At 37.5% G+C, this 26,990-nt stretch overlaps 1 protein-coding gene across 4 annotated transcripts in view; it reads left to right on the plus strand.

Moving 5' to 3' along the window:
- Nucleotides 1–26,990, plus strand: part of pard3bb (par-3 family cell polarity regulator beta b) — a 277,646-nt gene that overhangs the window by 152,953 nt on the left and 97,703 nt on the right. For all 4 annotated transcript variants that reach the window (XM_059342439.1, XM_059342435.1, XM_059342437.1 and 1 more), the window contains exons 18-21: nt 251–466; nt 5,152–5,383; nt 23,543–23,653; nt 24,028–24,408. In XM_059342439.1, coding sequence (XP_059198422.1) covers nt 251–466; nt 5,152–5,383; nt 23,543–23,653; nt 24,028–24,408 — 940 coding nt within the window. The remainder of the gene's footprint in view (nt 1–250; nt 467–5,151; nt 5,384–23,542; nt 23,654–24,027; nt 24,409–26,990) is intronic.

Below are 26,990 nucleotides of genomic sequence, written 5' to 3' on the forward strand. Positions count from 1 at the left end.
GTTTGGGCATTTCCACTTATTTTTTGCACAAATGGTAAATATGCATACAAGACAGGTGGAACATAGTGAAACATCCATAGACAATTATAATGAAACTTTTATCCATCTTCTTTATTAAATAGCTAAAGTGCTACATAAAATATTGATAAACAATGTAATTCTGATATTTACAGTTGAGATGTAAGTCACCTGTAGCCCAAGCTTAACAAAGCAACATATCTCTCACACTGTCTTATTTCTGTCTCCCCAGCACCATTACCTCCTATTGAACTGGGCCCTACCCTCGGCTTAAAGAAGTCCAGTTCCTTGGAGAGTCTCCAGACCGCCATGTCGGAGGTTAACAGGAAAAACGAGCTGCTCCCTTTCCATCGACCTCGCCCCAATATGGTCAGAGGACGAGGCTGCAACGAGAGCTTCAGGGCAGCTATCGACAAATCCTACGATGGGCCACCTGAAGATGATGATGGTAAGGGAAGAAGAGGGTGTCTGTCCATTAATTTTGGGGACATTTTCTTTTTCTGTGCTGTACATTAAAAAAAATTGGGAAATTCAGCAATACAGTATAGTATCGCGATATTTTGCGTGGCAATATTATATCGATTCATGGCCGCCAAGTATTGATATTTAGCATTCCTACGTCAGTATTTTCGCTTTATTGTTTTTTTTCCAGGCGGACTCACTTTTAGGAATGTACTGGATATAGTATCATATGAAACTAGAAGATTTAAGGCACCATGTGTCAGGATATCGTGGCTGGAAGTTGTCTAAATAATGCTGCAAAGTTAGGCTATTTTTTTGATGTTTCATGGTGTTTTTCAAAGCGGTCATGTGACCTCTGCCGTAATGCTATCTCAATGAAAATAGGCTCTCTGGGTTCCCAGAAGTTGACTCTCATTGTGGAGAAATAAAAGGACTGAAGTGAGACGAATAGACTGAGAATTTTGTCTTATTTGACCTAACAATTCTTGATTTAATTTAATTATTTGGACACAAAATGCAGTTAAACAGTTAAACCGTAATATATTGTATCGCAATACTCACCATATCGCAAAATACTTAAAATTGCAATAATATCTTATCGTGAGTCAAGTATTGGGATAAAATCGTATTGTGGGGCCTCTGCTGATTCACATCTCTAGAATATATATGCCAGTCTGTAAATGAATGCAAGGGAAAAAATGTATTTGAAGATAGAGACAAAGGTAGTTCAACTAAAACTTCCACATTTATAGCCACATCCCTATTTGTGATGTCACAGTAACTTTTGTTCTCTTGACAATTGATGCAGAAATGCATACCTCCTATCTAATGGTTCGAATTCTGTAGATTTTCATTGCCTGAAGATGGATTTTTCTTTGATGGCGACTGATGAATACTCATGGCTTACCTTTTGTTTTATTTTGAAAAGCCACCGTGAGCTGAGGTCCATCTATGTCCATTCTGAGTCAAATAACAAATAACAACTTATAAGACTATTAGGCATTACCACAAGAACATCTTGCCTCAAGGTGTCAACACATCCAAACTAAGCAGCAGCACTCCTCTAAAAATTATTTATCCAGGAGCTAAATGGAAGCTGCTTGGTGTGTTTCTCTGGAAGGTGAACTTCAATTCCCAGCTGTGTTATTAGCAGCAAGCTCTTATCAGTCACCACTAGAGTAATGAGTCGGGCTGTTTCAGATCACTACATCCACACAGGATAGGACTAATAGGGCATGTCAACACACACACACACACACACACACACACCCACACACACACATTGGCCACATCTGTCACCGTCTTTCTGAATGTTCAACACTTTGAGAGCTGTTGTTAATTGACAGAGAGCAGTTCTCTGAAGTATACATTTTCTCTCTATGTTTTTCTCTCGCTGCATGTATCTTCACTTCAGTGTCAAATGTACATTCTTATCAGCTTCTACCTGTATGTTTTTTAAAGTAGGTTAGTGTTTAGTAGTGTTTTTTAAACTATTGTTGATCAGCTCACATGTTGGGTGTCTAAGTGCAGTGAGGGTTCATGTGTAGCTGATGTGTTGGTGGGATCCTGAGCTGAATCCAGCTAACACCACAGAGCTTCACAGTTTCCAGTGAATTTAGCTGTCAAGAGGACTATTCAGCAGAGGCTTTGAGTCATTGGCTTTGATGTCTCGTGTCAGCTGGGACGGATTATATTGCTAAATAGTTGTTCATTCTTTTCCTGTCTTTTCGCATTTCACAAGAAGGGAATCAGTCGTAAACAGAACAAATCCATAAAAACACACCTAACTTGGCCGAAGTATGAAATATAAAGTATTCCAAGAGAAATAGCTCAGTATCTGGCTTAATATGACAGCACATAGTAGAAATATGTCACAGTTCATTATTGGCCACATTGCTTCTGATGTTTAGTGTTCATTGATGTTTAGTGTTCGCTACACCTCAGAATAAATGACTACTGACAGGTTGCTCCAATTTCAACCCAACAGGTCTTGATTCACCCAATTTTACATGTGAGTCAGAACAAAGCAGTGGTCTGCACTCCTTTTGTCAAACAGATGGAAGGTTTTCCTGACTTTGAAGTTCAGTTTTAAGAACAAATTTAAGGAAATAATAAAACATATATGTGAATGAGGCTTGGCCTTTTTTTTAAAGAGTGTTTAACCCTCTGACCCTCAGCAGTTTCAGGGAGTTTTCTGCTCCTGTTACATTTTACTCATTGTGGCCACATTTTTCACTGCAATATATGTCAATGCTATATAAGTCCTGCAGCTCTATGCAAACAGTACAGTCATTGGTAGAAGTAAAGAAAAACTCAAACATGTCTTTCATGCAGTATAACACAGTTATACAGATAATGTATTTTACAAAAATGTACGTAATTATGGAATCTATACATAAAACATTTTCCCAGGTGCCTGGTATTCACTGAATATTTGTCATGTGATAGTTGGTTTCAGCCGAGTCAGTCATGCCTCCCAGTTGTGCATAGGAGCACAGAGTTTTATGTATTTTTTTTTTTTTTTTTTTTACAGAATCTAGTTAGTAGAGGTCGGGGGAAAAATCGATTCAACATAGTTTTGCGATATTTTGCATGGCAATATTATTTCGATGCAAGGCCGCCAAGTATCAATATTTAGCGCTGGTGGGCCCTCAGTATTTTTTTGTTTTTTTTCAGAGGCCGTAGTGGGCTCACTTTTAGGAAAATACTAGAGATACTGGTATCAAATGGAACTAGAAGATCTAAAAATCTATAGGCACCATGTGGGTCAGGATACCGAAGTTGTCGAAATAACACTGCAAAGTTAGGCTTTTTTCGTTCAAAATCCTTCAGAGCAGTGAAGCTTAAAGTTGAGGAGAGTTTGATAAAATGCTGCAGTTGTTGTCGTCCATACATGTTTGATATCAGTTGAATTCAGTTTTGTTGGTCAGTCTGTGGGTTTGACTCGTAATAAATAAAAAGACTGAAGTGAGATGAATAGACTGAGAATTTCTCTTATTTGACAAAACAATTCTTGATTGAATTTAATTTAGTGGAAACAAAATGCAGTTAAACAGTAAAATCGCAATATATTGTGTCTCAATACTCACCATATCGCAAAATGCTTAAAATCACAATAATATGGGGATTAAATTATATCGTGGGGCCTCTGGTGATTTTCACCTCAACTATTTAGTGCAAACAGTTCATTTTTTGGCAACAATTTGAATGACACGTGGAATGAAGTGATTTAAATGAAATGGCACTATTTTAGTTTAATTTAATATTACTAATTGAAGCGTTTATCACACATGATTTGTTCAAGGACTGTTGGAAAGTGGAAAATCGGGTGCATGTTTTTTACAGTTTCTGTAGATTATAAATTGTGTAATTTTAAGGATTTAAAAAAATAAAATGAAAACATACTTTTCAAACCCACTAGCGGGATCCAAAGGGTTAAACTCTCTCTACAGCCATAACTTGCTGGTTTAGTGCAATGTGGTAGAATGTGTGTGTGTGTGTGTGTGTGTGTCAGTATATACAGGTGATCATTGGATGAAAAGCTTTAAAAAGTTTCATAGGGATATTTGCTCTGGTCGCATGAAACCATGCATCTGCAGACACACACACACACACACACAAACACTCATCACACAGACACACTCATCACACACACAATTACAATTCCATCCCGTTGCTAGACAGCCTTTGTAATTAAGTCTGAAGTAAATCTCAATTGAAGCAACTAATTTGGTTATCTTATCAAATCTGACAAGTCGTCTGGTGGTCTGTGCGTGTGTGCGTGTGTGTGTGTGTGTGTGTGTGTGTGTGTGTGTGTGTGTGTGTGTGTGTGTGTGTGTGATGATTGTAATGCAAGGCCAGGTCTCCAGTCTGTCTAAGAAGTAATGAGGCATCACAGTTTAAACTTTGAACATTTGCTCTTTCTTATTTCTAAGAGTTAATTAAATCACAGTAAAGTTAATAAATGTGCCATGGAGAAGTTGAAAGTTAAACGTTATGTGGGCTGTTCTTCTGTGGATTTGTACATTGTTGTTTCTTCTTGTTTGTGTGTATGCTTGTGTTTCGTGTGATGACCTGGACTGAGTTATGTTGTGGGTTTTCTTGATTTCACTGCTATAATGAGTCACTCTGGCAAAGAGCATTGACTAAATGCTTAAGCCTCCATTGTTTTGTGCCACTGGAACTCATTCTGTACAGCACCGACTTCTTCTTCATGTGGAAAATGAGGACACAGCGATGGTTCTTGACAATACAGATGACTCAACACTATGTAAATACAAAAGAAATGCTAAATTGTCCTTGTTTGCATCAAACTGGCAAAAAAATAATTTGCTTTGGACAAAAGGCAGGGAAGTTGTACATAAATAACAGGTGAAATTGATCCATTTTATGAGAGTAACAAGATTTCAATCACAAATCTTTCACTGGGTTTTGCACTTCCATTAAACTTTTTATTGATAATTCCATTTTACAAAGACTTTATCACTTCAACTTAATGTTTACATTCATCTTTTCTATAAGCATTGAGGTTAGTTGATTTGAATCTGACAAAATGATGGAAGTGCAATTATTTTCTTTTACTACAACTTTTAATGCACCATTTTCCTCGCCTTTTCTCTAATCCCCATCTTTTTCCTTTTCTTCTTCTTCTTCTTCTTCTCTTCCCTCTAGATGATGGTTCGGAGCTGAGTTCAGGCCGGGACACCCCTGCAAGTAGCTCATCCCGCCAGGGGGTTGGGGATCGGATAGAGGACAAAGGCAAAAAAGACAAGAAAAAGAAACCGAAAACAAAGAAGAAGGAGAAGAACAACAAGGGGAAAGCAAAGGAGAAAGAGAAAAAGAAAGCAGAGGAGCCCGAGGAGACGGAGAAGAAGAGCAAGAAAATAGGCTTCAGCCTGCTGAGGTAGGTGACACACTGTGACTGTGTGATTTTTTGTGTGCTTTTGTGTTTATTTATATGTTTGTGTGTATGCAGAATGTCTACAGTACCTACAGTAGCTCGTAAACTCTCTTCTACCCAGCACATGACGTCTTAAACCGTTTTTAGCTGAGAAAGTTGGTGTGTGTTTGAGGGTCATTTTGTAAGCTTGTGTTGGGTGTTATATGGAATCAATAGCCATATTCTTCTTTCTACACGTATTACACTGTATTGTTGTACACAAATAATGTGTTTGGTATGAGATTAACAAATATGTATGAATTGGTTTTTTTATTTAATACAGCCAATACTTTTTAATATAGTCTTAATTTAGTTTATAACACACAACTGACTGGTGTTCATGACCTGCGATAACCTGTGTTCAACTGATAAAATCCTGCCTTTATTTCACATCGTAGAATCCAATTAACCCTTTATCGGGAATCATATTTGGTAACTTCAGCGGACATCCAAAATAGGGTTTTTTTTTCTTTTGATACTTCAAGTGCATTTTAATGCTGATACTTTTGTACTTTTACTTCAGTAAGTTTTGAATGCAGGACTTTTACTTGTAGTGGCAGTAAAGGATCTGAATACGTCTTCCACCACTGATTATATATTAAAATCTTACATTTTATGCACCCAGTGTTGTATCAATTTACCCCCTGTGGTATTGAATATCGATATTTTTCAAGCCTGACACACACCGTCAAAAATATCCCTCAAACATGAACACTGAGGTCTTTTTTCCCCTCATGAAACACTATCACATGCTCACAGGCACACAAAGACCACTCTTAAGAGCAGTGCCCCAATTTCCTTAAGAGGCGCTGAAAATTATCCATCAGAACTACTTCATGTGATTAACTTCAACACTATATATTCTAGTGTGAATGGGGCATTTAAGTAGAAGCACAGCATGAATGGGTCAAAGTGTTTCAATGAACAGTTTGTACTTTCTACCTTAATTGCTACCTGACATCAGGATTTTCCCCTATGGTTGTTTCTAAAATTGGATTTCACATGACCATTACGTAGATACAGATCTTAGGAAAAACATCAGCATGCAATTTGATTGTGAAAGTTCAGCCGCAGCCTTTCAAAGTACACTTATAAAAGCAGTCTGTGTGAACCAGAACACAAGAAACACTTCCAGATTTCAAAGTCAGATTTTATCACAAGGATTACAGCCCAAAATGGTATGTTATTTAAAGTGAAATATTAGGCAATTAGACTAATGTGCGGTAATTTTACTCAATTTAGGTTCTTCACCTCTTTTCCACCTTGTTTCCTCATTCTCACCTCAGTGTGCTTTCTTTCTCTCATAATATGCCTTTTATGATGCTAAAATGGTGCCTTTGTCATGCAGTCTAGTGTGTAAATGGCTCTTTATGCCCTAAGCCTGTTCATAATTATGTCAGATCAATTTAATGAACAAAGAGAAACATTTCAATGGATGGGAGGGAGGATGGATACAGGTTTGTGGTGTGTACTGTACAGCATGTTCCTTCTCTTCTTCTCCTACTTTATTTATTGGTAGTTTAAGTTTAAGTCAGACTTGTTTATCTTCCTGCCTCCATCTTTGTCAGATCCCCCTGAGGTGTAAGCCCTGTAGCCACTTCAACCAATCAATATGCAACTTTGGGTTGTATAAAATATACAAAATTCACTGTCCGTGGCCACATCATTACATGGCCTTTAGATCCCCACATTTTTAAATAACATATATTTATTCTATAATGGAATTCTTCGATCCTTAAATACAATTTTAACGAGATCTTGACACATGGAGAAAAAGCCCCTGGTACTTCAAACTTGATAATGGGTCAGTTCAACCAAATCTTGAAAGACATCCATAGGCCTCTTTTACAATCGTTTTCATTAAAAAATAGTGAACACCACCGATAGTAAGGTCTGTGGATTATTCCATTTAAGGGTTTCTATGAAATTCCTTTTTCTTTCAACTCAATACAATGTTGCTTTGAGCATCAAAAATAAGATCATGTTCACTTTTATTTTACTAAGAGCTCAGACCTCTACTAAGGCTATGCCCTATTTCACAACGTTAATGTTAAGAAAGTGAAAATTAATTTGTGTATCTGCCAAATGATTGAATCCAAAAGTTAAGTGGTTCTTTCTTGATCCATGCTACACACTTCCACCAAGTTTCATGAAAATCCAGCAAGAACTTTTTACAATTTCCTGCTGACAAACAGACAAAACAAACTGAACCGAAAACATGACACCTCCATGGTGGAGGTTGAAAAGTTGTCTTCATGGCAGCACCACTAGTGGTAAGTTGGAAAATTTAAATTCAATTTTATGAATTAATGAGTGATGGGAAGAAAAAGTGACACAACAGAAAATCCAACATATTATAAATATATGCAAGCTAGCACTATTGATTTCTACAATTCTACAATGTCATTTAGAAGACGCTTTTCATTCAAAGTGACATACATTTGAGTTAATACAACACAAGCAAAGATGTGGTCAAGAAACAACACAGGAGTAAGTGCAATGGGTCAAGTTTGAGTCCAATAGGATGTAAGTGCTTTTTAAAATACTAGCAAAAATTATCTTATGACAGTCAAACACAATCATAGATTTATACAGTTTAGTTTAGATTTTGACACATTCTTATCTTTTGTGGTCCAAGCTATATGTCTGACCTAAGGATCATTGGTGGCACAATGTCTTATAGTCCTCTAATTGCACGGATTACATACCTGAGTATCTCAATCACTCCCTCGTCTTCCCACAATCCTCAATTGCTTTTCCCATTACAGCACAAAGGTAACACATGACACACCACTATACTCCCCACCTCCTTCACTCTACCACTCTCTCTTACAGTCTTAGCAATATTTTAAGTGCTTCAGAGTTTGCAGAAGGTCAGGCCCAATCCCTTCCTATGTTCACCCATCTCTCTTTTACCACGTGTTATTATGACTGCACACATGACTGAACATCTCCAGTTTAATCTAACACAGCCTTCCTTCCTGCACCTATCCTCCCATCCATCCTTTCATCTAACCACTAATTCCCCCAACACGTCTCGTCTTCGGTGCCTTGAGAAACCATTTAATACACCGACGGATATTTAAGACCTATCCTCTACACCCCATCACCATCAGAGGGCCTTGATTAGAGCCCAGTGATAATCACACCCTTTCTCTCCGCCCCCACTTTTCAGCCATTTTTCTGTAACCTCTCTCCCTCTCTCTTCACACCGCCATCCCTGTAATCTTTGCATCATCATTCCAATTTTTGCTCTCGGTCCGCTCCCTCCAGCTCCAGCTCCCTATCTGCATTTGATTGCATGTAATGGATGTAGACTGAGAAGGCAAATTGGTGCTATTCAGTACAGTTCAATCTAGGCCATGCTGCTGATTTGTCATATTCATCTAAGGCCAGATTTGATTGGCCTAATGGTCTGGAGGAGAGGTGGTATTCGATACTCAACCTCACTCCAAGTAGAGCTAGGCCATATGACGATATGCATAGTCAAAACAATATAGAATTCTGAACCTTGCAAGCAGTGCTGTAGTTGCTACAAACAATATAGGTGCTGATTTTCTATCATTGACTGTGGAGTATACACTTTATCATGAGATAGACTAGGCCTGGGCAATTTTTCGATCAAGGTTAGTGATGGTGATAAATTTCAGGTTGATTATGGTGATCAGCTGTGAGTATATTTACTTGATCAAACTGGTCGGAAATGTGCATGACAACAGCCAATCAGAGTCGACCTTTTCCTGCTCCACTAGTGTTTGTAAGTTGCCGTAGAAGTAAATAGAAAGATGGAACATTAAGCTAAACGTGGAGCTGAGGACAGTAAAATAGATGTCAGCCATGATTTGGAGCAATGAACCAGGGAGGAACAGGTGAATGTTGGGAAATAACAAAGGAAATTACAATCTATCCGTCACTGTATTGAGAGAAAACTAACATTCACAGCACGGCAATTCACACACAGGTATGGTGCATTCAATAGCGTCAGAACAGCTATTGTGCATTCAATAGTGTCGGGACAGCTATGGTGCATTCAAGTGCATGGGACATATAAAAACTGATAGAGAAACAAGTTTTTACTGAATGGAACTTAATTCAATAAACAAGTTAACAAAACATTAACAGCAAAAACACTCAGGACTTAAGTAGTTCATTGTATTATTTTCTATTTTTCTACATTTGTTGTACTGTTGATTAAAAATTGTTTTAGTATTTTTCTATGTTCATCTTATTTAATTCGCTTTGTTATTTACTTTGTATTATAATACAATATTGAACTAATCTGTAGTTTCTTTAGTTTTCAGTACAGATGCTTTAAAACTGGCAGTTTAAAAACAATATAAAAAATTGTGATAATAAATCGAGATCAGACGATATGAAAAAATATGTCATGATCTTTTTCTTGCCATATCGGCCAGCCCTAACATAGACTATTATACCTATAATACTATGTATTTATTGAAGAGGAGTCTTAAACAGTAGTAAACATTAATGTGTGTCATTGGTTGGTTTACACATTTGACTCACAACATCTCTCTACCATGCACTACAATATGTTTCTATGCACTAGCTACAAAGACAAACCGGCTATTTTTGCAATATATATTCCAAAAGTATATTTCTCTCTCTGTATAACTGTCTTTGCTGGCTTATCCAATGAAATGGTAATTGCCAAAAAAAAACAGTATACAATTTAGTTCTTAACATTAATAAAGAGGGGCTGTGTGAGTGTAGAAAAGTTGAGTGTAATTACAGTAATGTGCCATTCACATCATTAACCCGGACATTAAAGTCAGGCTGTGAATGTTTGTTTAAAATGCCCTTTAAAGTGGACAGCTGGCTCCTTCACTCCGTCATCTGAACTGCTGCCACCTGCCAATCAGTTGTGCCAATCATCTGTGTGTGTGTGTGTGTGTGTGTGTGTGTGTGTGTGTGTGTGTGTAAACGCACGAAAGTAACCACCCTACCGTCATGAATAATCATGTGGTGATAAAACATGATTGGTCACACCGTCAGATGGTTGTCATATAGTTGGCACATGGCTGCTGTGAATCTTATGCAGACACCGTGTGTGTGTGTGTGTGTGTGTTGTCTCCAATTTGTCTGCACTTGTGTGGCCCTTTGTTCCTCTCTGAACCATCTATCTTTGCTCTTTGCTCAGGGTTGATATTCAAACAAATCTTGGAACTCTCTGATATCCATATTGCACAAATACATATCGAGAACCATAACTTGATGCTCTACAAACATAATTAGTATGAGCTGAGAGTATGGTTCTTCAAGCCGTGCTGTGATGTGTGTGTGTGTGTGTGTGTGTGTGTGTGTGTGTGTCTGTGTGTGTGTGTGTGTGTGTGTGTGTGTGTGTGTGTGTGTGTGTGTGTGTGGAGGCAATCTGTACAAATGAAAATATGGTAATCTATGAGGTGTGACTGGAAATGTACAAGGTCTACCAGAACCAAAAAGGGACAGGCAACGCAGTTGCCAGTGCGTCACGTTTATGTGTGTTGTAAAGTATGTGTGCATGCTGTTCATTTTCAGATTTAAAGTGGTGTGAATTTATGAGAATCAATGGTAATAAATGCATGGTTGCCTGCTTGGTTGTAATCGTGCACTGCTGTACTCGCCTCCATGTAGCCTCTGTTGCTGCTTTCTGTGAGCATACAGTATGTGTGTATGTGTGTCCTTGTTCATATATGTCTGCTGAAGATATCTAGATTTTTCATAAGAAGCTATGTTTACCCTAGCAAAACTTTAAACTCAAAGAGCAACATATTCAGAGAATAAAAGCCAGAGAAAGAAAGCACAGCAACTTAAGGTTACAATTAGAGCCCCATGGTTTTCTTTGAGCATTGAGTCTGCTCCCTTTCTTTACCTCTCACTGATGCCTATAATTACACTCTCTGCCATAGTTGCCTCATTTTTCCCTCTTTCTGCTTTCTCCAGCTGGCCATAATGCAGCATCTCTGTTAGACTTAAAGTGCTGCAGGGTTTGGACCATTAGCCAATCTCCACTATGAGGGTGCTTTTACTGGATATTGCCAAATAGCAAGGGTATCTGTTTCTTCCCTTCTTATTCAATTTTAAAATCACAAAAAACTATACTAACAAACTTTAACAGCACTTTTTAAGCTGTTTAACAGTGTGGACTAGGGTTGTCACAATACTAGAATTTCAGACTCAATACTCGATATAATTTTCGATACCACAGGGGAAAAAATGACAAAAAAATTAAGAGGCATACATTTCTCTTTTTGAAATAAATATAAAAAAAATACAAACAAGACAGTAATATAAAATATATAAATATAAATAAAAAGGTAGTGCAAAAAAAGACAACAATATATATAGGTTGTCTGACTGAGGTAGTGTAAATAAAAAAATAAAAAAAAAACAACTAGCAACAATGACGACACCTATTTTTTTAGGTTGTCTGAGGGAGGGAAAAATATATAAAATAAATACAAATACAAACCAGCAACAATGACAACAATATTTTTCAGTTGTGTGAAGTAGTGTAAACCATAAATGACTAAATGACCACTAATAAGCCACTTAAGGCAAGTAAGCAATTGATCAATTAACAGTCTAATAATGTTACAGACAAGCAGAACTGATAACATTTGCTTTTATTATTAGCCATTAGCTTAACGATAACGTAACATACGGCTAATGTTGCTATCAGCTAATTACTAATCGTTAAACAGCTAACGTTAACATGTGCCACCAGCCAGGTTAACGTTGATGACACTTTAATACTTGTATCTTGTGGTAACTGTAACTTAAATGACCTCTCAGAATTCCCTATAAAGACCATGGGTCTGTCTTTCAGATGTTTTGCCAAGTTTGTTGTGCTACTTGACTTGGTTACCACTATGTAGCATTCCTTGCTAATAGGCTAATCGACATCTTTCACCTTCCATTCCAAGTCGTCTGCCTCATAATTGAAATATTTCCATACGGCACTTCTACTTTTATCATTTTCGACCAAAAGTGGTAGGGAAGGCTCGATTTCAGCAGCAGCACCTGCCATGTTGTTTGTTTTGAACATCAACTAGTGATCACATGTTCAGCTGCTAGTGAGGGGAGGGCCTCCTGCAACTGGAGGAGGTACAGGCGGCACTGATGGTATCGATACTGTTGTAAATTAATTTCTAATCAGATACTAACTTTTACTATCGATTAGTTTACATTTTTTTTGACAACCCTGAAAAAAAAACATTTGTACAAACTACAGTAAAAAGAAATAGGGCGTGAAATAAAGAATTGAATATCACATAAAAAATCAAGGGACTACTATGTCTAAATGAGAGTTTTTACTGATATTTACATTTGAAAATTACAGTAGTGAACCCACTTTTTTTACAGTGAAATTCTGGCAACCACAGCTGGTGGTATTTTACGTAATTAAACATATTTTTTTTACATTCTAGTCTATGGGACGCAAGTAGAAATAGGTAAAATAAGAATTAATCATTAATTAATTATAAAATAAGGGAAATAAAGAATATATATATATATATATATATCTGGTGCATGTTATACACTTTTGATTCGCAAGCATTTAAGTAAGTAAGTAAATTTTATTTATAAAACACTTTTCACAGGCAAATAGTGCTTTACAAGGGCATACAACAACATACAGGCAAACACAGAAAAACACAATACAACAGGAAAACGCAATTAAAACCTAGACGTCTAGTTGACCAGGTACATACAGTCATCTAAATGTTTGTCTAAACAGATATTTCTTAATCTAACATTTAGAAGAATCCATAGACACCGCAGACTGTAAGGGTGCTTTCCAAAGTTTGGGAGCTATTGACTCAAAGGCTCGATCGCCCCGACTCTTAAGGCGGGTGCGTGGGACAGACAATAAATTTAACGTGTTTGATGGGAGGGAGCGAGCAGAGGGATATGGGTGAAGTAGCTCAGTCACATATGCTGCATAGCAGGCAAACAGTATGGTCCGGTTTGGATAAATGCAACGCAAAATTTGTGCAACAATGCTGCTTTAAGCTCTTTATGCAGGTAAAAGCCAGTCTTTTGACCAGACATCGCCTGCCATTGTTTCATAATTAGGGAGCACATGCTTGAAAGGGGGGGAAGAACCCACCAGCTGCCAATCAAACATCATGACAGAAAGTCATTAGAGTGTCACAGATTGATGTCATGCCTGCCAATCATGTGTGTGTGTGAGTGTGTCTGTGTGCGTGTTTGCTTGCATTTGAATGCATGCTTCCATACAGTGTCTACCTACATGTGTATGCATGCGCTCGTTATCACAGCACACTTGTCAGTCATCCATCCCCTCAGGAATCCATTTGCCAATGATAGCAAAGGGAGGCGTGTCTATGAGCAGAGGGCGGGAGTGAGAGAAGAGCGGAAGAATAGAAAGAATAGGTGAAGTGAGAGTCACAGATGTTTGCACTCGTTTTGTGCTCGTTTGTCAGTGGGTTAACTCCTCGTGGACCATTCAGAAGCATAAGTGTGGAACAGCCCTCACCATTGACAGTGTCACGTGTGTGTGTGTGTGTGTGTGTGTGTGTGTGTCGTAGTTGTTTGTTAGGACCTGGGTTTTTTTATACTCACTGATATTTTACCAGTTATTATTTAAGGTTAATGTAAGATGTAGGTTTGGGTGATCCATCCTTAACTGAAACTAAATCCTCAGCAGTGACAATTCCCCTTTTTTACATTTCAACCCATCATTCTTCTGCTTTCCTCCTTTGGTTGCAATCAGTAAATGTAAAAAAAAAAATGCTTCCAAAAATTAGAGCCCAACCTATATCTGAGTTTTTGTATTCCTATCCTGAATTTAAAGGGGGGAAATTCATCGATAACTGATTTGGTGGCCGATATAGTAATTTTTTGAGCTGGAATGAAAATAGTCATTTTTGATGTGGATTGTGCACTGATTTTACACCTCTGCAAATGCGAGCTACTTTCTCGACCATTTAACTTCATTAAATAATGTTTAACATTGTTATATACATTATTATACATTATACAAACAATGTCTAACATTGTCAGCCAACTGAGAAAATAAAGAATAAATAGGAATAAAATTAATAGCTAAATAAACATCATTACTTATAATGTCAGTTGATTGCTATTTAAAAAAAAATAAAAAAATAAAACTAGCTAATACCATTTCTAAATCACGCCAAGTAACATTTTTTTTGCATTATATATTGTGTATATATTCCATAATTCCATAAATTATGTATTATTCCATAATGGCACATATCAAACAGCATATACACCGATACTGATAGGCCAATATTGGCTGATAATATCAGTCAGCCGATATATATTTCAGCCTCCAGCCGAAATCAAGCAACCCCACCATTTTTAAAAGTGTCAAGACCATGCAAGATGAAACACATTTAGAAAATCAATTTCTAACAAACAAACTAACAAATGAAACAAATAAACAAATAAAAATGATGCTAACCAGTGTCCATCATTGCCAAACTCCTTCTGATACCATGTCCTTTACTTCTTTATTTTGTTTCCCTCTGCTGCGACATCGTTTTCAACGTGACACTCGCTATTTCCAACCAAACGGAGGAACGTCTGCACTTAGTCAGTTGCACAGTTGCATGCTTTACGGTGTTGTTTTTTGAGGGCTGCCATGTTTTAATATCTGGGTAGAAAAATTGTGATCACTATTGATGGAAGCTTGGCTATATGAAATGGGCGGGTTTGTGCTAAATGTCCCTTGGGGCGTTTTTGACCATTCTTTCTGACATTCTTTCAGTGTTTTAACTCCAACACACCATACGTTAAGCAGCCTCTCTGGCCATCTGAGTTTTTGAAACACTCTGATACACTGTATCTGCTGCTGGTTGCTCTTTTAAATGACGCTGATATTTAAATATAGTCAAGCAGACTGGCTGGGAACACAGAGAGGAAAGTTTATCACACTCTAATGTGCATTTTTCCTTATTTATTCATTAGTAAGTGATAATGTGGAAGTGTTTTATACAGCAGATGTTGTTGTGGTACATAATGTTAACTTACAACTGTTTGTTAGCTTAACAAAGTCGACTATGAAAGGAAACAATAGTTTCCCAAAGAAACTTTTATCTTCCCAGGTCAGACATCAGACCCTAATGTTTGTTTTTTACTGTTTTTTCCCCTTCATCCTAACTTTTCCCACACAGATGGAGGCTTTAAGAGACCTGTGTGTGTATATATGTCTAATTAAATCTTTCGCACATGCAAATGAGTAGCCGTACACTTTCCATACAGATTGTGGTGTTAGGTCATGAATATTCATGCCCCATCATTCTGTTCCCACTAATGACAGAACAAGAGGTAATTTATTCCTTCTGACTCACTGTTAATCAGCTGTTCTTACTCAGATAGCTCCTGTGAAATTATGCCCAAGCAATGATGTCGTAACTTGTACATTTTAAAACGTATTTTGGATCACTGAGGGTGCAAGCATGTGCGTATGATGTGCCTGTTTAACTAACAGGTTTTTAGCCAGTCTGAAAAATCACATGTGCCTCCACTTTTTAATAGTCAATTATAGAAAACACAGTCTTTAAATGTGCACTGCGGTGACACTTGGCTATGGTTTGTGATTAAACTGATTACTCAGTTGGACAGAAGAAATTATAAAGGACATGACATGAAAAGGAAGTTGCTGACAGGCAGAAGTCATAATGAGAACAATGAAAGAAACAAACCAAAATGATGCAAATTGTGTTTTCGCCTGCTGCTCAACACAAAGGTGCCGAGAGAGGGAAAAGGTCAAACATGAGTCATGACATCATGAGACAAGCCAATTTATTTCCTGTTTACTTCCATTTTCTTGTTCACTTTCAATATGAAGGCAAAAAAACACTGCAAGTGTGTAGCTCTCTATTTCTGTTACTTCCCTTGTTTGCAAAGCCCCAAAAGCCACAATACTGATTTAAAAAATATATTTTATGGGTGTATCTTCATGCATTTATGTGTGTGTGTGTGTGTGTGTGTGTGTGTGTGTGTGTGTGTGTGTGTGTGTGTGTGTGTGTGTGTGTGTGTGTGTGTGTGTACGTTGCCTCCCACGACAGCCCAGTAATAACACTATCAGGAAGTGGAGAGCGGTTGCAGGTCTAATTAAGCTGTAGGTGTCCATTATCTTTGTACATCTTTCTCTTCCCTCACTGTTCTTCAATTTGCAGCTAAATGTGGGTCAATCAAGCATAGTTACACTCGGCCTTCCTGTTTGTTCTGTTCGTCTTCATTGTGGAAGAAAACAACCTCACAAATGAACACAGGGATATATGGAGGGAGAGAAGGAAAGAAGGAATGACTAGATGATAGAAATAAATTGATTAAGTATATGTACTCCATGCTGTGGCTTAACCAATGGCACACCAGCAAAAACTGTGCAAGATTAAAAAAAAACGTTTAATGTTGAAGTGCCCTCTCATCTGCATGCTGAATCACCTTCAGATAAGGATGGCAGCATTCTTATATACTGCTCATATCTCTCTTTGTTAGACTTAATTCTCCCTTTTTGACATTTGCTGCTATTGCAACATTTTATAAATGAGAGAATCTCCCTTAAAGCTGAAATGGGAACTGTGTGTATGATTTGCAACTACAGCAGGTAAAAAAACAACAACTATTTGTTACGTTTATTCCTGATGAACAAGATTTCTGTAAGGTTGGGTTTATGATTTCAACTCTGATATCATGTTTTTGTAACCTTTTCGTTCTTTCAAAAGTACCAGATGGACTCATTACCTGGTACTTTCTAGGTCAGAACGCAGCTTTAAACCCCTTAAAATCTCCCTCTTGACCCCCTGTGAAGCTTTGTTGGCCCCTAGTTAGGGTTGGGACCCCCTGTTTAGGAACAGTGACCTATATTAATGGAATAAATAGGCTAAATAAAACAACAGATCCGTTGGAAAGATACATTTTGCTGCAGTGTCATAATTCATTTTTATGTTAATCTGAATGTTGATTATGGCACACTCATTCACAAGAAAATGTAAAAATGGCACTTAGTAGGGATTGGAATAAATCAATGATCGATTAATGGTTGTTAAGAATTTGGTAGATCACGTTGAATTTTTAATCCATCTGTGTATTTTTATTTTTATTTTATCTCTGACTATGTATCAGTATCACTGAACTGAAACAGGCTGAGCGTTCAGTTCTGTGGCTGTACATCAATAAACCAATGAGCTGAGAATTGAGTTGGATAAAGCTACAGTTTGAAAACTGAAAGTTGCAATAACAATTATAAAACACACAGAAATACAAGAGTGTTAATTTGAGCAAAACTAGCTTATTGTATGAAACCTTGCTAGCATGAATTACTGAGTTTAATTTGACCCATAACTTATTTAAACAGAAAACACAAAAAACTAACCTCATGCCTCTTCGGGGGCTAAAACATAAAACATTAAACTCCCATCGTTATCTTTACAGTTTCATCTCACTTGAGTTAGTATTACGATCGAAAGGAAGACTCTTTTTGTCCTTTCAAAAGAAAAGCATCTGTTATCAAAACAGGCTTTTGCATAGTACTGAATATATATATATATATATATATATATATATATATATATATATATATATATGTGTGTATATATATATATATATATATATATGTGTGTGTATATATATATATATATGTGTGTGTGTGTGTATATATATATATATATATATATATATATATATATCAATTAAGTCCTGTAAAGTAGCAAAAAGTCTGCAGTGTGGATATATGTTTTTGTGCACACTTTTTACTTTTCAATATCTTTGCTTTTTCCACCATTTGTCTAAAACCCTGATATAAAAATAACTCTTTTAATAAAAACCTTCATAGAAAATATATTGCCGGTGGGCAGAGTTGGTCTCTGAGGTCAGTGTGGAAACTTAAAAAATAAATGGAAGAATTTATCTTATTGTGGAAGTATTTCCAAAACACAAGCAAAATTATTTAGTCATAAATAAAAGCAGTGTATGGTATGACATGCTGTTATTAGTTTCCTGATGGTGTGTTTGATTACTTCATTTGTGGCTGAGGCTGTTTATCTCTCGTCTCTCTCTCCATTCCATCTATTATCTATTTCAGTTAACAGATTTGTGTCTCTGTAAGATGTTGGACTTGATAGTGATGAGTGTGTAAGTTTAGTTTTCAATGTATTTTGAGTTACTCTCCCCCCCTTTTTCTGTTAGATGTTTTATTAAAGAGCATTAAAAGTCAGATTTCCTATTTGTCTTGCAAGTATTACAAACAAAAATCCAGCCTCATCTAGGGTTGGGCGAAGTAGACCAAAAGTCATATCCCGATATATTTAGGCTGAATATCGATATACGATATATATCCTGATATTTTTATCGCAAAGTGGGAGCAAATGTTTTGTCAAAGTCAAATATGACATGTCACAAGTAGTTTTATTGAAACTGTTTATTGAAGTGAACATAAATATTGTATGACAACAAGAGTACCTTTTTTTTCAATCAAAGCTCCATAAAGTGCACATATAAATAAAAAATATCTTAAATAAATAGCCTGTGAAATTAAATTGGCCAATCTTTTTCTGAAATAAATACATTTATATGGAAAGGATTGCGAACATTACAAAAAACTAAATGTGATAACCGTAGTAAGAGCAACATTTTTATATAAAGAAAGGAAAAGAAATAGAACTATATCAATAGATGCGATATGGTCTAATTCCATATCACATTTAAAAATATATTATTATTTTTTTATATCGATATATCGCCCAGCCCTAGTCTCATCCAGATTTTCCTTTTCATCCTCTCATTTTCTTATTTAAAGCTGGAGCGAGAGAAGAAACAGGGAGAGAGGAGAGCAGGAGAGGAGGTGATCTTAGAGGTTAAGTGCTGTGAGAGAAGTGTTTGATACCAAGGGGCGACATGCCGAACGAGGCGGTGAGATGAAAGGGTGAAAGCGAGGTAAGCTATGGATAGGAAAGAACAGAAATGAGGTTAATGAGAGAAAGAGACATAATAAAAAATAAAGGAGGAAAAGGTAAAAAGGAAGAGGTGAAAGAGGGGTAAGTGAGGGGAGTTGAAGGAAAGGGTAAGCCTGTAACTCTGTAGGCAGCAGTAATTAGAGCGAGCCTTGTCCCCTGTGAGGTAAAAACACACTCACGCTGTTAATGCACACACACGGTTATGGCCCTTCATTGCCCATTGAGCAGTGAATATGCTGCACTACCCCCCAGTCCACATTTCAAAGAAAAGTATTACCTCAGTGCACACACTACACCATTTTTTCCCCTTTTCTCTCTTTTTTCCTTGCATGGACATCCACCGGCTAAACTATAAAACAGTCACACATAAAATCACACGCTTTAAAGTGGCCGTAAATGTTGCTTTAAATAATGCACAAGCAGGTGTAGTTATACTTCAAAAACATCAGCAGCAGTGGGAAGTGGAAGTGTAGACTGAAGAATAATACATCAATACATTTGCTTGATAAATAAAACATACGGCGCGTTATAAGGTCACGGTTTGCATGTTGGAGATATTAACTATTTAACAGTTTTGACTGGCTCAATTAACCATATCCTACTCACCGTGGAGCTGCCGGGGTGTAAAGTTTAATGAGCTTCTATGAGAGGAGTGGGTTTTTTCCCCCCACGACAGTGTGTGAGCAGGAGGGTATACGTGCTTATGACATTTGTAGCCTGTGAAGGGCTCCATGCAAATTAGATGTATAGATATGATATACATGGTCCCTGTTAAATAAACCAGTAAACTAAATAGCAAATCAGAATCAGAAAATGTCTTAAATCCTCCTTTTCAATTAAAGAGGATTTATTTTTCAAGTCAAATTTACCCATTTCATGTTTTTTTTTAAAAAATGTTAGAAGTATTTTTTCATAAAAATAAAAAAAATGTAAGATAAAAAAAATAATGATAAATCAATGTCATGTAAAACCAATATATTTTTATGTAGGTCTTTCCAGTGTACATAAAAAAAGTTTTAACATTTTTTATGAAGAGGAGTGAATTATCCTCATTGAACCTGATCTGTGAGAGGTAAAGAACACCATTGCACTAAATATTGATTGAGATGGTTAGTAATGGAGTTAATGATGTAATATAAACAATGTTTTCCTGGGATTTTTTAGCTTCTGACTCTTTTGGATGATTAAACATGCCCCGGGTTATTGCTGTTCCTGAAAAGACAAACATAACAGGAGGGTTAAAAAGAGAAAAAAAAGAACAATACTATATAATTTTTATTCATCATTCACTGTAAATGCTCTCCTCTTTAACGCCACATAACTCCACTCGACTTTTAGAAATAATACATAGTGTTTTGTCAGATTTTTGTTTTGTTTATTGCAGGACTTTTTTTTTCTTTTGCAGCCACTTTTGGCTAATGGCAATGAACCTGATTCTGATTCACATTTATTTCAGTCAGATGTGTGTGTCTGTGTGTGATCCTCTCCAGGTAATGACTTGTGCAGTGTCCAGTAGTGCTGAGCATGCTGTTGATGCTGACCACACACAAACTGTATTGAGTGGTGTGGTTTGAGTATTGATATGTGGCCACTTAAAACGGGCCTCTCAGTCTATTGTGTGTATGCCATCTTTTAATTTAGATTAGGCTGTATAGAGCCTGATGGCTTTACACACCGCCTCCCTCTATCTCATTTATTGAACTACTCATACTCTATTAGTCCACTGTTCTTTGCATTATATTGCAGCCACTTACCTTTACATAAAGTAGTGTGTATAGTCAGGTCAAGTGTTTGTCCAACAATATATTGTTTACTGATTTTTAATACATATTTATGTATCTACTTGCCTTATATACAGACAGTATATAATTACAGTCTTGTGTGTAGACCTTGAGTGGTTGTTATGCTGAGACACAGCATGAAATGAATCCTCCATCTCCCCAAAATCCCATATTGGAGTGCAGCTTAGCTAGACGCAGGCTGGGCCAAGGCCAACAAAACAAACAAAAACACCCCTAAATTTGATAAGCAATCAATCTTATCTGAAGTTAAATTAAATAAGCCAAAATACAATTGCTTACCTCCCTAAATCAAATAAATAGGTGGGGAAATTTTGGCCACACACTCTTACTATGTCAGCAGTTCCCAGCATATGGTTTTGCAACTATGAACTAGAGGTGGGAATCCCCAGAGGCGATTTTATCCTGATACTTTATTCACGATATAATATTAGTGCGATTTTAAGCATTTTGCAATATGGTAAGTATCGCGATACAATATGTTGCGATTAAACTGTTCAACTGCATTTTGTGTCCACAAAATTAAATTCAATCAAGAATTGTTTTGTCAAATAAGAGAAAATTCTCAGTCTATTCATCTCACTTCAGTCTTTTTATTTCTCCACAGTGAGAGTCAAACCCACAGACTGACCAACAAAGTATTCAGTCAAACTGAACTGAACTGATATCAAACATGTATGGCCGACAACAACTGCAGCATTTTATCAAACTTTCCTTAAAATTTTCAGCTCCACTGCTCAGAATTTTTTTTTTTTTTTACAAAATATAAAAAAACCTAACTTTGCAGCATTATTGCGACAACTATCATCCACACGATATCCTGATGCACATGGTGCCTATAGATTCCTTAGATCTTAGTTTCATATGATACCAGTATCTCCAGTGTATTCATAAAAGTGAGCCTTGCTAAGACTTCTGGAGAAAACAAAACAGCGAAAATACCGACGGCCCGACGATGCTAAATATCGATACTTGGCGACCATGAATCGATATAATCTTGCCACACAAAATATTGCAATACTATGCTTTATTGATCCTCTATTATGTACTGTGATTCATTTGAGACAAGCCAATCAGCTACGAGTATATAACTCAAACCACCAAGAGCTGCTTTGTCCCAATACCATTAAATTATAGCTATTTAGATTTAATTGGTCAACACTGAGCAGTTGCTCTCTCTCTATACAAAGTGGGGATTTACTTTCGTTAGGACAGAGTTTGACACCTTCATTCATCACTGAATTGTCGAATTAAGATAATGAGTCTGGCTTGGGAATAACTGGAAAGTGTGTATCAATCTACCTATCACTGACAACCTGGACACCACACAGACACAACTATTACCTCAAGAAAAAAACACGGTTGTAACAGCATTAAACATCTTTAAAATAAGATAAAATAAGATAAGCTAGAACTTTATTTATCCCAAAGGAAATTCTGGTTCCAGATTGCTCCAAAGTTACAAAAACAATATAAAAAACAATCACAATATAGGATAATATAAGAAAAAACAATGAACAAAATAGGTAACAATAACTATATATAATATAAATATAAATATGAAAATAAAAAAATAAGGTAAGGAGTAAAGTGAGTAAAATGTAGATGACATGGCATGATATAATATACAGATATATTGCACATCATTATGAACATAATATAGTCTGTGGTGTTGAAGATTGTATTGCACATGATGTTAATTAGTCAGCCTGATATATTAGACTCCTCCCTGTAGAAAGGGGAAGAGTTTGATGGCCACAGGTAGAAAAGACCTCCTGTGGCGTTCTGTGGTGATCTTTGGTAGCCTCAGTCTACAGTTGTAACACTATTATACAGTTTTAAAAGGAGAGAAGAAGTGACAGAGAAGCCAAGAGACCGTTTCAATCAAAGCAGTGCTTGCACACAAAAAAAATACTAGCAGTAGCAGCAGCAGGATAGGCTGCTGGGTTGTGTTTAGCTATCTCAGCTGTTTAGTTCAGTTCTAAAAGTCACCTGCCATAGAGAAGTGGTGGATTTATAGCTTATAAGTTGCAGTGTGATATACCTTTATTTGTGTGTGTGTTTGTTGCTATGTCTGTGTGTCTGTGAGCGAGAGGTTGGAGAGAAGCTGAGACGATTCATTTGGTCCTGACACTGAGTCACAGGCGGCTCTTGCACTGAATAACACAGTGTGTATTTGTGTTCAGCTCGCTCTATTTGCATTTGGGCCATTGTGTGTTGTTGTAAAAATGGTGTTAATGTGGTGTTTGTTCCTCATCTGCTTCCACAGTACCACATTGATGCTGAAGGCTGTTGAAATCCCCATACAGAGTTATTATATTGTGGTGTTTTTCTCTCATTTCTTTCTGTCTGAATCACTGCCCCTCTCTGTCCAGATTCGGTAAGAAAAAAGAGGAGAAGAAGGAGGCGAAAGCAGCTCTGCAGCGACAGAAGTCAGACGTTCTGAGTGATCACGAGTTCGAAAGGATCAGAGATGAGAGGGAAAGGTGGGGAGCTTTGATCATGATGATTTTTTGTACTTTAAATGAACTTTCTCAGAGAAAGATTGTTTTTTTTAATGAAGGAAAATTCTGTAATCTTTTGTTTTCCTCCTCGATTGCACATGACTGTTCACTTATCATTCTCACAACACTGAAACCACTTTGTGAACATCACTGCAATTCCTTTCTTTTATTGTTTTCCATTCTTTCCATTCCCTCTACCCCTCTTTATGCCATGCTTGTCATTCCTGAGCGTTATACTAATGCTGTGGCTTCTCTGTGGTTTGTTTAAAGATATTTCCTCATGGTGGTCAGTCACCATTAGCTCACTCATCAAAATCGTAATGATGTTTCTAACTGTCTCTCCTTGTGTCTGTCAGGATTGAGGCGGGGCATCCTGAGCTGCGAGAGCAACGGGCCAACAACCAGCAAAGTGGTGGCGGTGGCGGGTCGGCGTATCCAGATGTTGAAGATGACGACGCAGACCCCAACTACGCCCGAATCCAATCCTTCAGGGACCGAGACATGGCTGCAATGCCGCAGCCACCCTCTCAGTCCCCGGCCTACGGTGCAGTTCAGCACGGCCACGCCGGCACCCCGTCCCCCCAAGGCCCGCCTGCCTTTACAGGGCATGGAAATCACGCTAACGACCCCGGAGGCATGCCTGATGATGACCCTCTTGATAGGCTGTACGCCAAAGTCAATAAACCAAGAGGAGCAGTTACTACATCTCCTCCTGTGTCTGCTACTGCTAATGACAGGTAAGACACCATGACCTCTGTAACAGCAGCTTCTTCCTTGTTGCTTAGTCTCTGAAGAAAGATGCAAAAAGTCGGTGTGATGAATCAAAGCCTTTACTTCGTGGTCCACGGAGAGAAGGAGCTCAGTGTTCTCTCTCGACAAAAGAAACACTTGTGTACAGAAAATCAGTCTCACATGATCAAAGGGCCGGAGGTAGTTACAGGTGAAGTTGCGTATGTAATTAACATACAAGGATCAGACATTGCAGGACAGTGGCAAAACTTCAAAGAAACAAAAGAAAGTGGATTGAAAACAGAGCCAGACAGTCAGATACTATCATGCAAATTCACATTTGGTTGTCTGGTCATGTGTCACTGAGAGCAGAATATAATCACTCTGCTGTAAATGATTATTGCTTTAAAAGTATCAATAATATAATATTATTTTCCACACCTCAGAATGTATGGAAAAAGCTCCAGTTTCTTGCATGAGGGTAGTAGTTTATGGTTTTCATCAGAATAATAGGGGCTTTGCCCTGTATTTGCAGAATTGGAGCAATTTCATCAATAATATCTAATTTAATTTTGGCATAATCTTAGGTTTAGGAAAAACATGGTCCCCTCCCTGCAGCGAGGCCTGAGCTGAAAGCCTCCAGGTTTCCTCTTCCATCGCTCTTCACTTTTACTGTGCAGTATTATCTTGCTGATGCCTCATATTTCTCCCTCTCTTTTTCCCCTCACTTGTCTAAATCAGGTTTATCTGCCACAGGCCAGTTTGTGTGCGTGCGTGCGTGCGTGCGTGCGTGCGTGTGTGTGTGTGTGTGTGTGTGTGTGTGTGTGTATATGTGTATATGTGTGTTTGTGTGTCTTTGTTTGAGAGCAATGGAGAGATAGAGACAGACAGACAAAGAGGAAGGATTGAATTGTTTGTGCTTGCTTTTGAGCTTCAGTGTGAGCGCCTGTGTACTCACATACCCACTGACATACATACTGTATTTTGTGTGTGTGTGTGTGTGTGTGTGTGTGTGTGTGTGTGTGTGTGTGTGTGTGTGTGTGTGTGTGTGTGTGTGTTATGTGTATCCCAAAAAATACCACTGCAGGGCTCAATGTGTTCCTCTCAGCTCCACAATCCTGACTCCTTACCTTTATTATGTCAGTCACAGCTCACTTACTCTTGAATATATCTACCAGTACAGATTTTCACACACACACACACACACACACACACACACACACACACACACACACACACATACACACACCTTATTTTTGTGCCTGTCTTCATGCAGGAAGTAAACCTGTGTGATGGACAGTTTCAGGCTTCATAAAGATGTTTTCTGACACTATGTTTTTCTCATATTGTTTCCTCCCTGCATAAATTGTGTTTCATTATGGAAAGTCAAGACTCCTTTGACCTTGGCTTGTAGCTCTTTATTAAAAAAGTAAATTGCTGAGTTTTATTTTTTAGTTAGTGCTGAAGAGGATTTTAGCCAATCCAAGTCGAGGGTGTAAAAGTACTACCAGGTTCTACCAACACTAAACTGAGGTGCAAGCAGCAACCTCTTGGTCTGGAAAGTGAAGTCAATGCAGAAGTGCATCTGCATTCTGTATAATGGCCAGAAGGGGGAGAGTTCACTCGTTGCAAAAATAAATCAGATTGTGTAGAAGTCTATGAGAAAAGGACCCTGCTTCTCAATTGATTTATTATCTCAGTAAACAATTCTTTAATGAGTTTTTGATCTCAATCTCTAATTTCAGGTCTTCTTCAATACAGCTTGATGTTCATTTTGTAAATTGCGATAAAGCAGGGTGTAGGCTTTAGAGAGGGCTATCTTCTAATAGGTGACCAGTCATCTGTTTTTTCAGTTTATGAAAGTTAATTGTAGTATTTTCTAAACTGTCTTGTTCAGCGATTTATTAGTTGTATTAGGCACTTTTTGTACCTTGCTAACCAAGCTAGGTCGTTAGCACTAGGTGAAGACTTGGCGCCGCCCTCCTTTCCAAATATGATCACTTTTGGCTCCAAAAACATGGTGAAAATGCCAAAATTGAGGCTTCCAAAGAGTCGACAAACCAATGGGTGATATCTTGGTGCCATGCCCCCTTCTTGTAAGACACCACTGTCTTTAAGTAAATATCAGTAAATGCTACTTAAACAGAGTGCAACTAATTTGTTCTAATTAGAGTCTCTTCTTGTCAATATGGACCTTTTAAAACAATAAGTCACCCCTTAATTGCTGGTTTTCACACATGGCCCATGGTTTCTGGTCTCCTATGCAGACAGTATAATATAGATTATGTACACACTGTTTGCTGGTGGTTATATTGGTAGCCTAATATACCTATTACATGGGAAGGATTGAAACATTTAATATTTAAGCATTACATTTGTATTTCTGTACACACGTATGTGTTCATGTTTTATCCTCTAACAATAACTTCTAACGGTAGCTAAGCACTAACAGTAAGATACTACTCAACACATTCATTATTACCTGCAGTAGATGCATAAGTAACTCCTGTGGATCTAGTGTTGGCTTCTGTGGCTGTTTAGTTTAATTTATCCAATATTTATTTGCTCAACTTTTCCCATTCCTGTTTTA

Source organism: Centropristis striata, chromosome 10 (genome assembly GCF_030273125.1).
Source record: "Centropristis striata isolate RG_2023a ecotype Rhode Island chromosome 10, C.striata_1.0, whole genome shotgun sequence".
NCBI classification, from domain to species: domain Eukaryota; kingdom Metazoa; phylum Chordata; class Actinopteri; order Perciformes; family Serranidae; genus Centropristis; species Centropristis striata.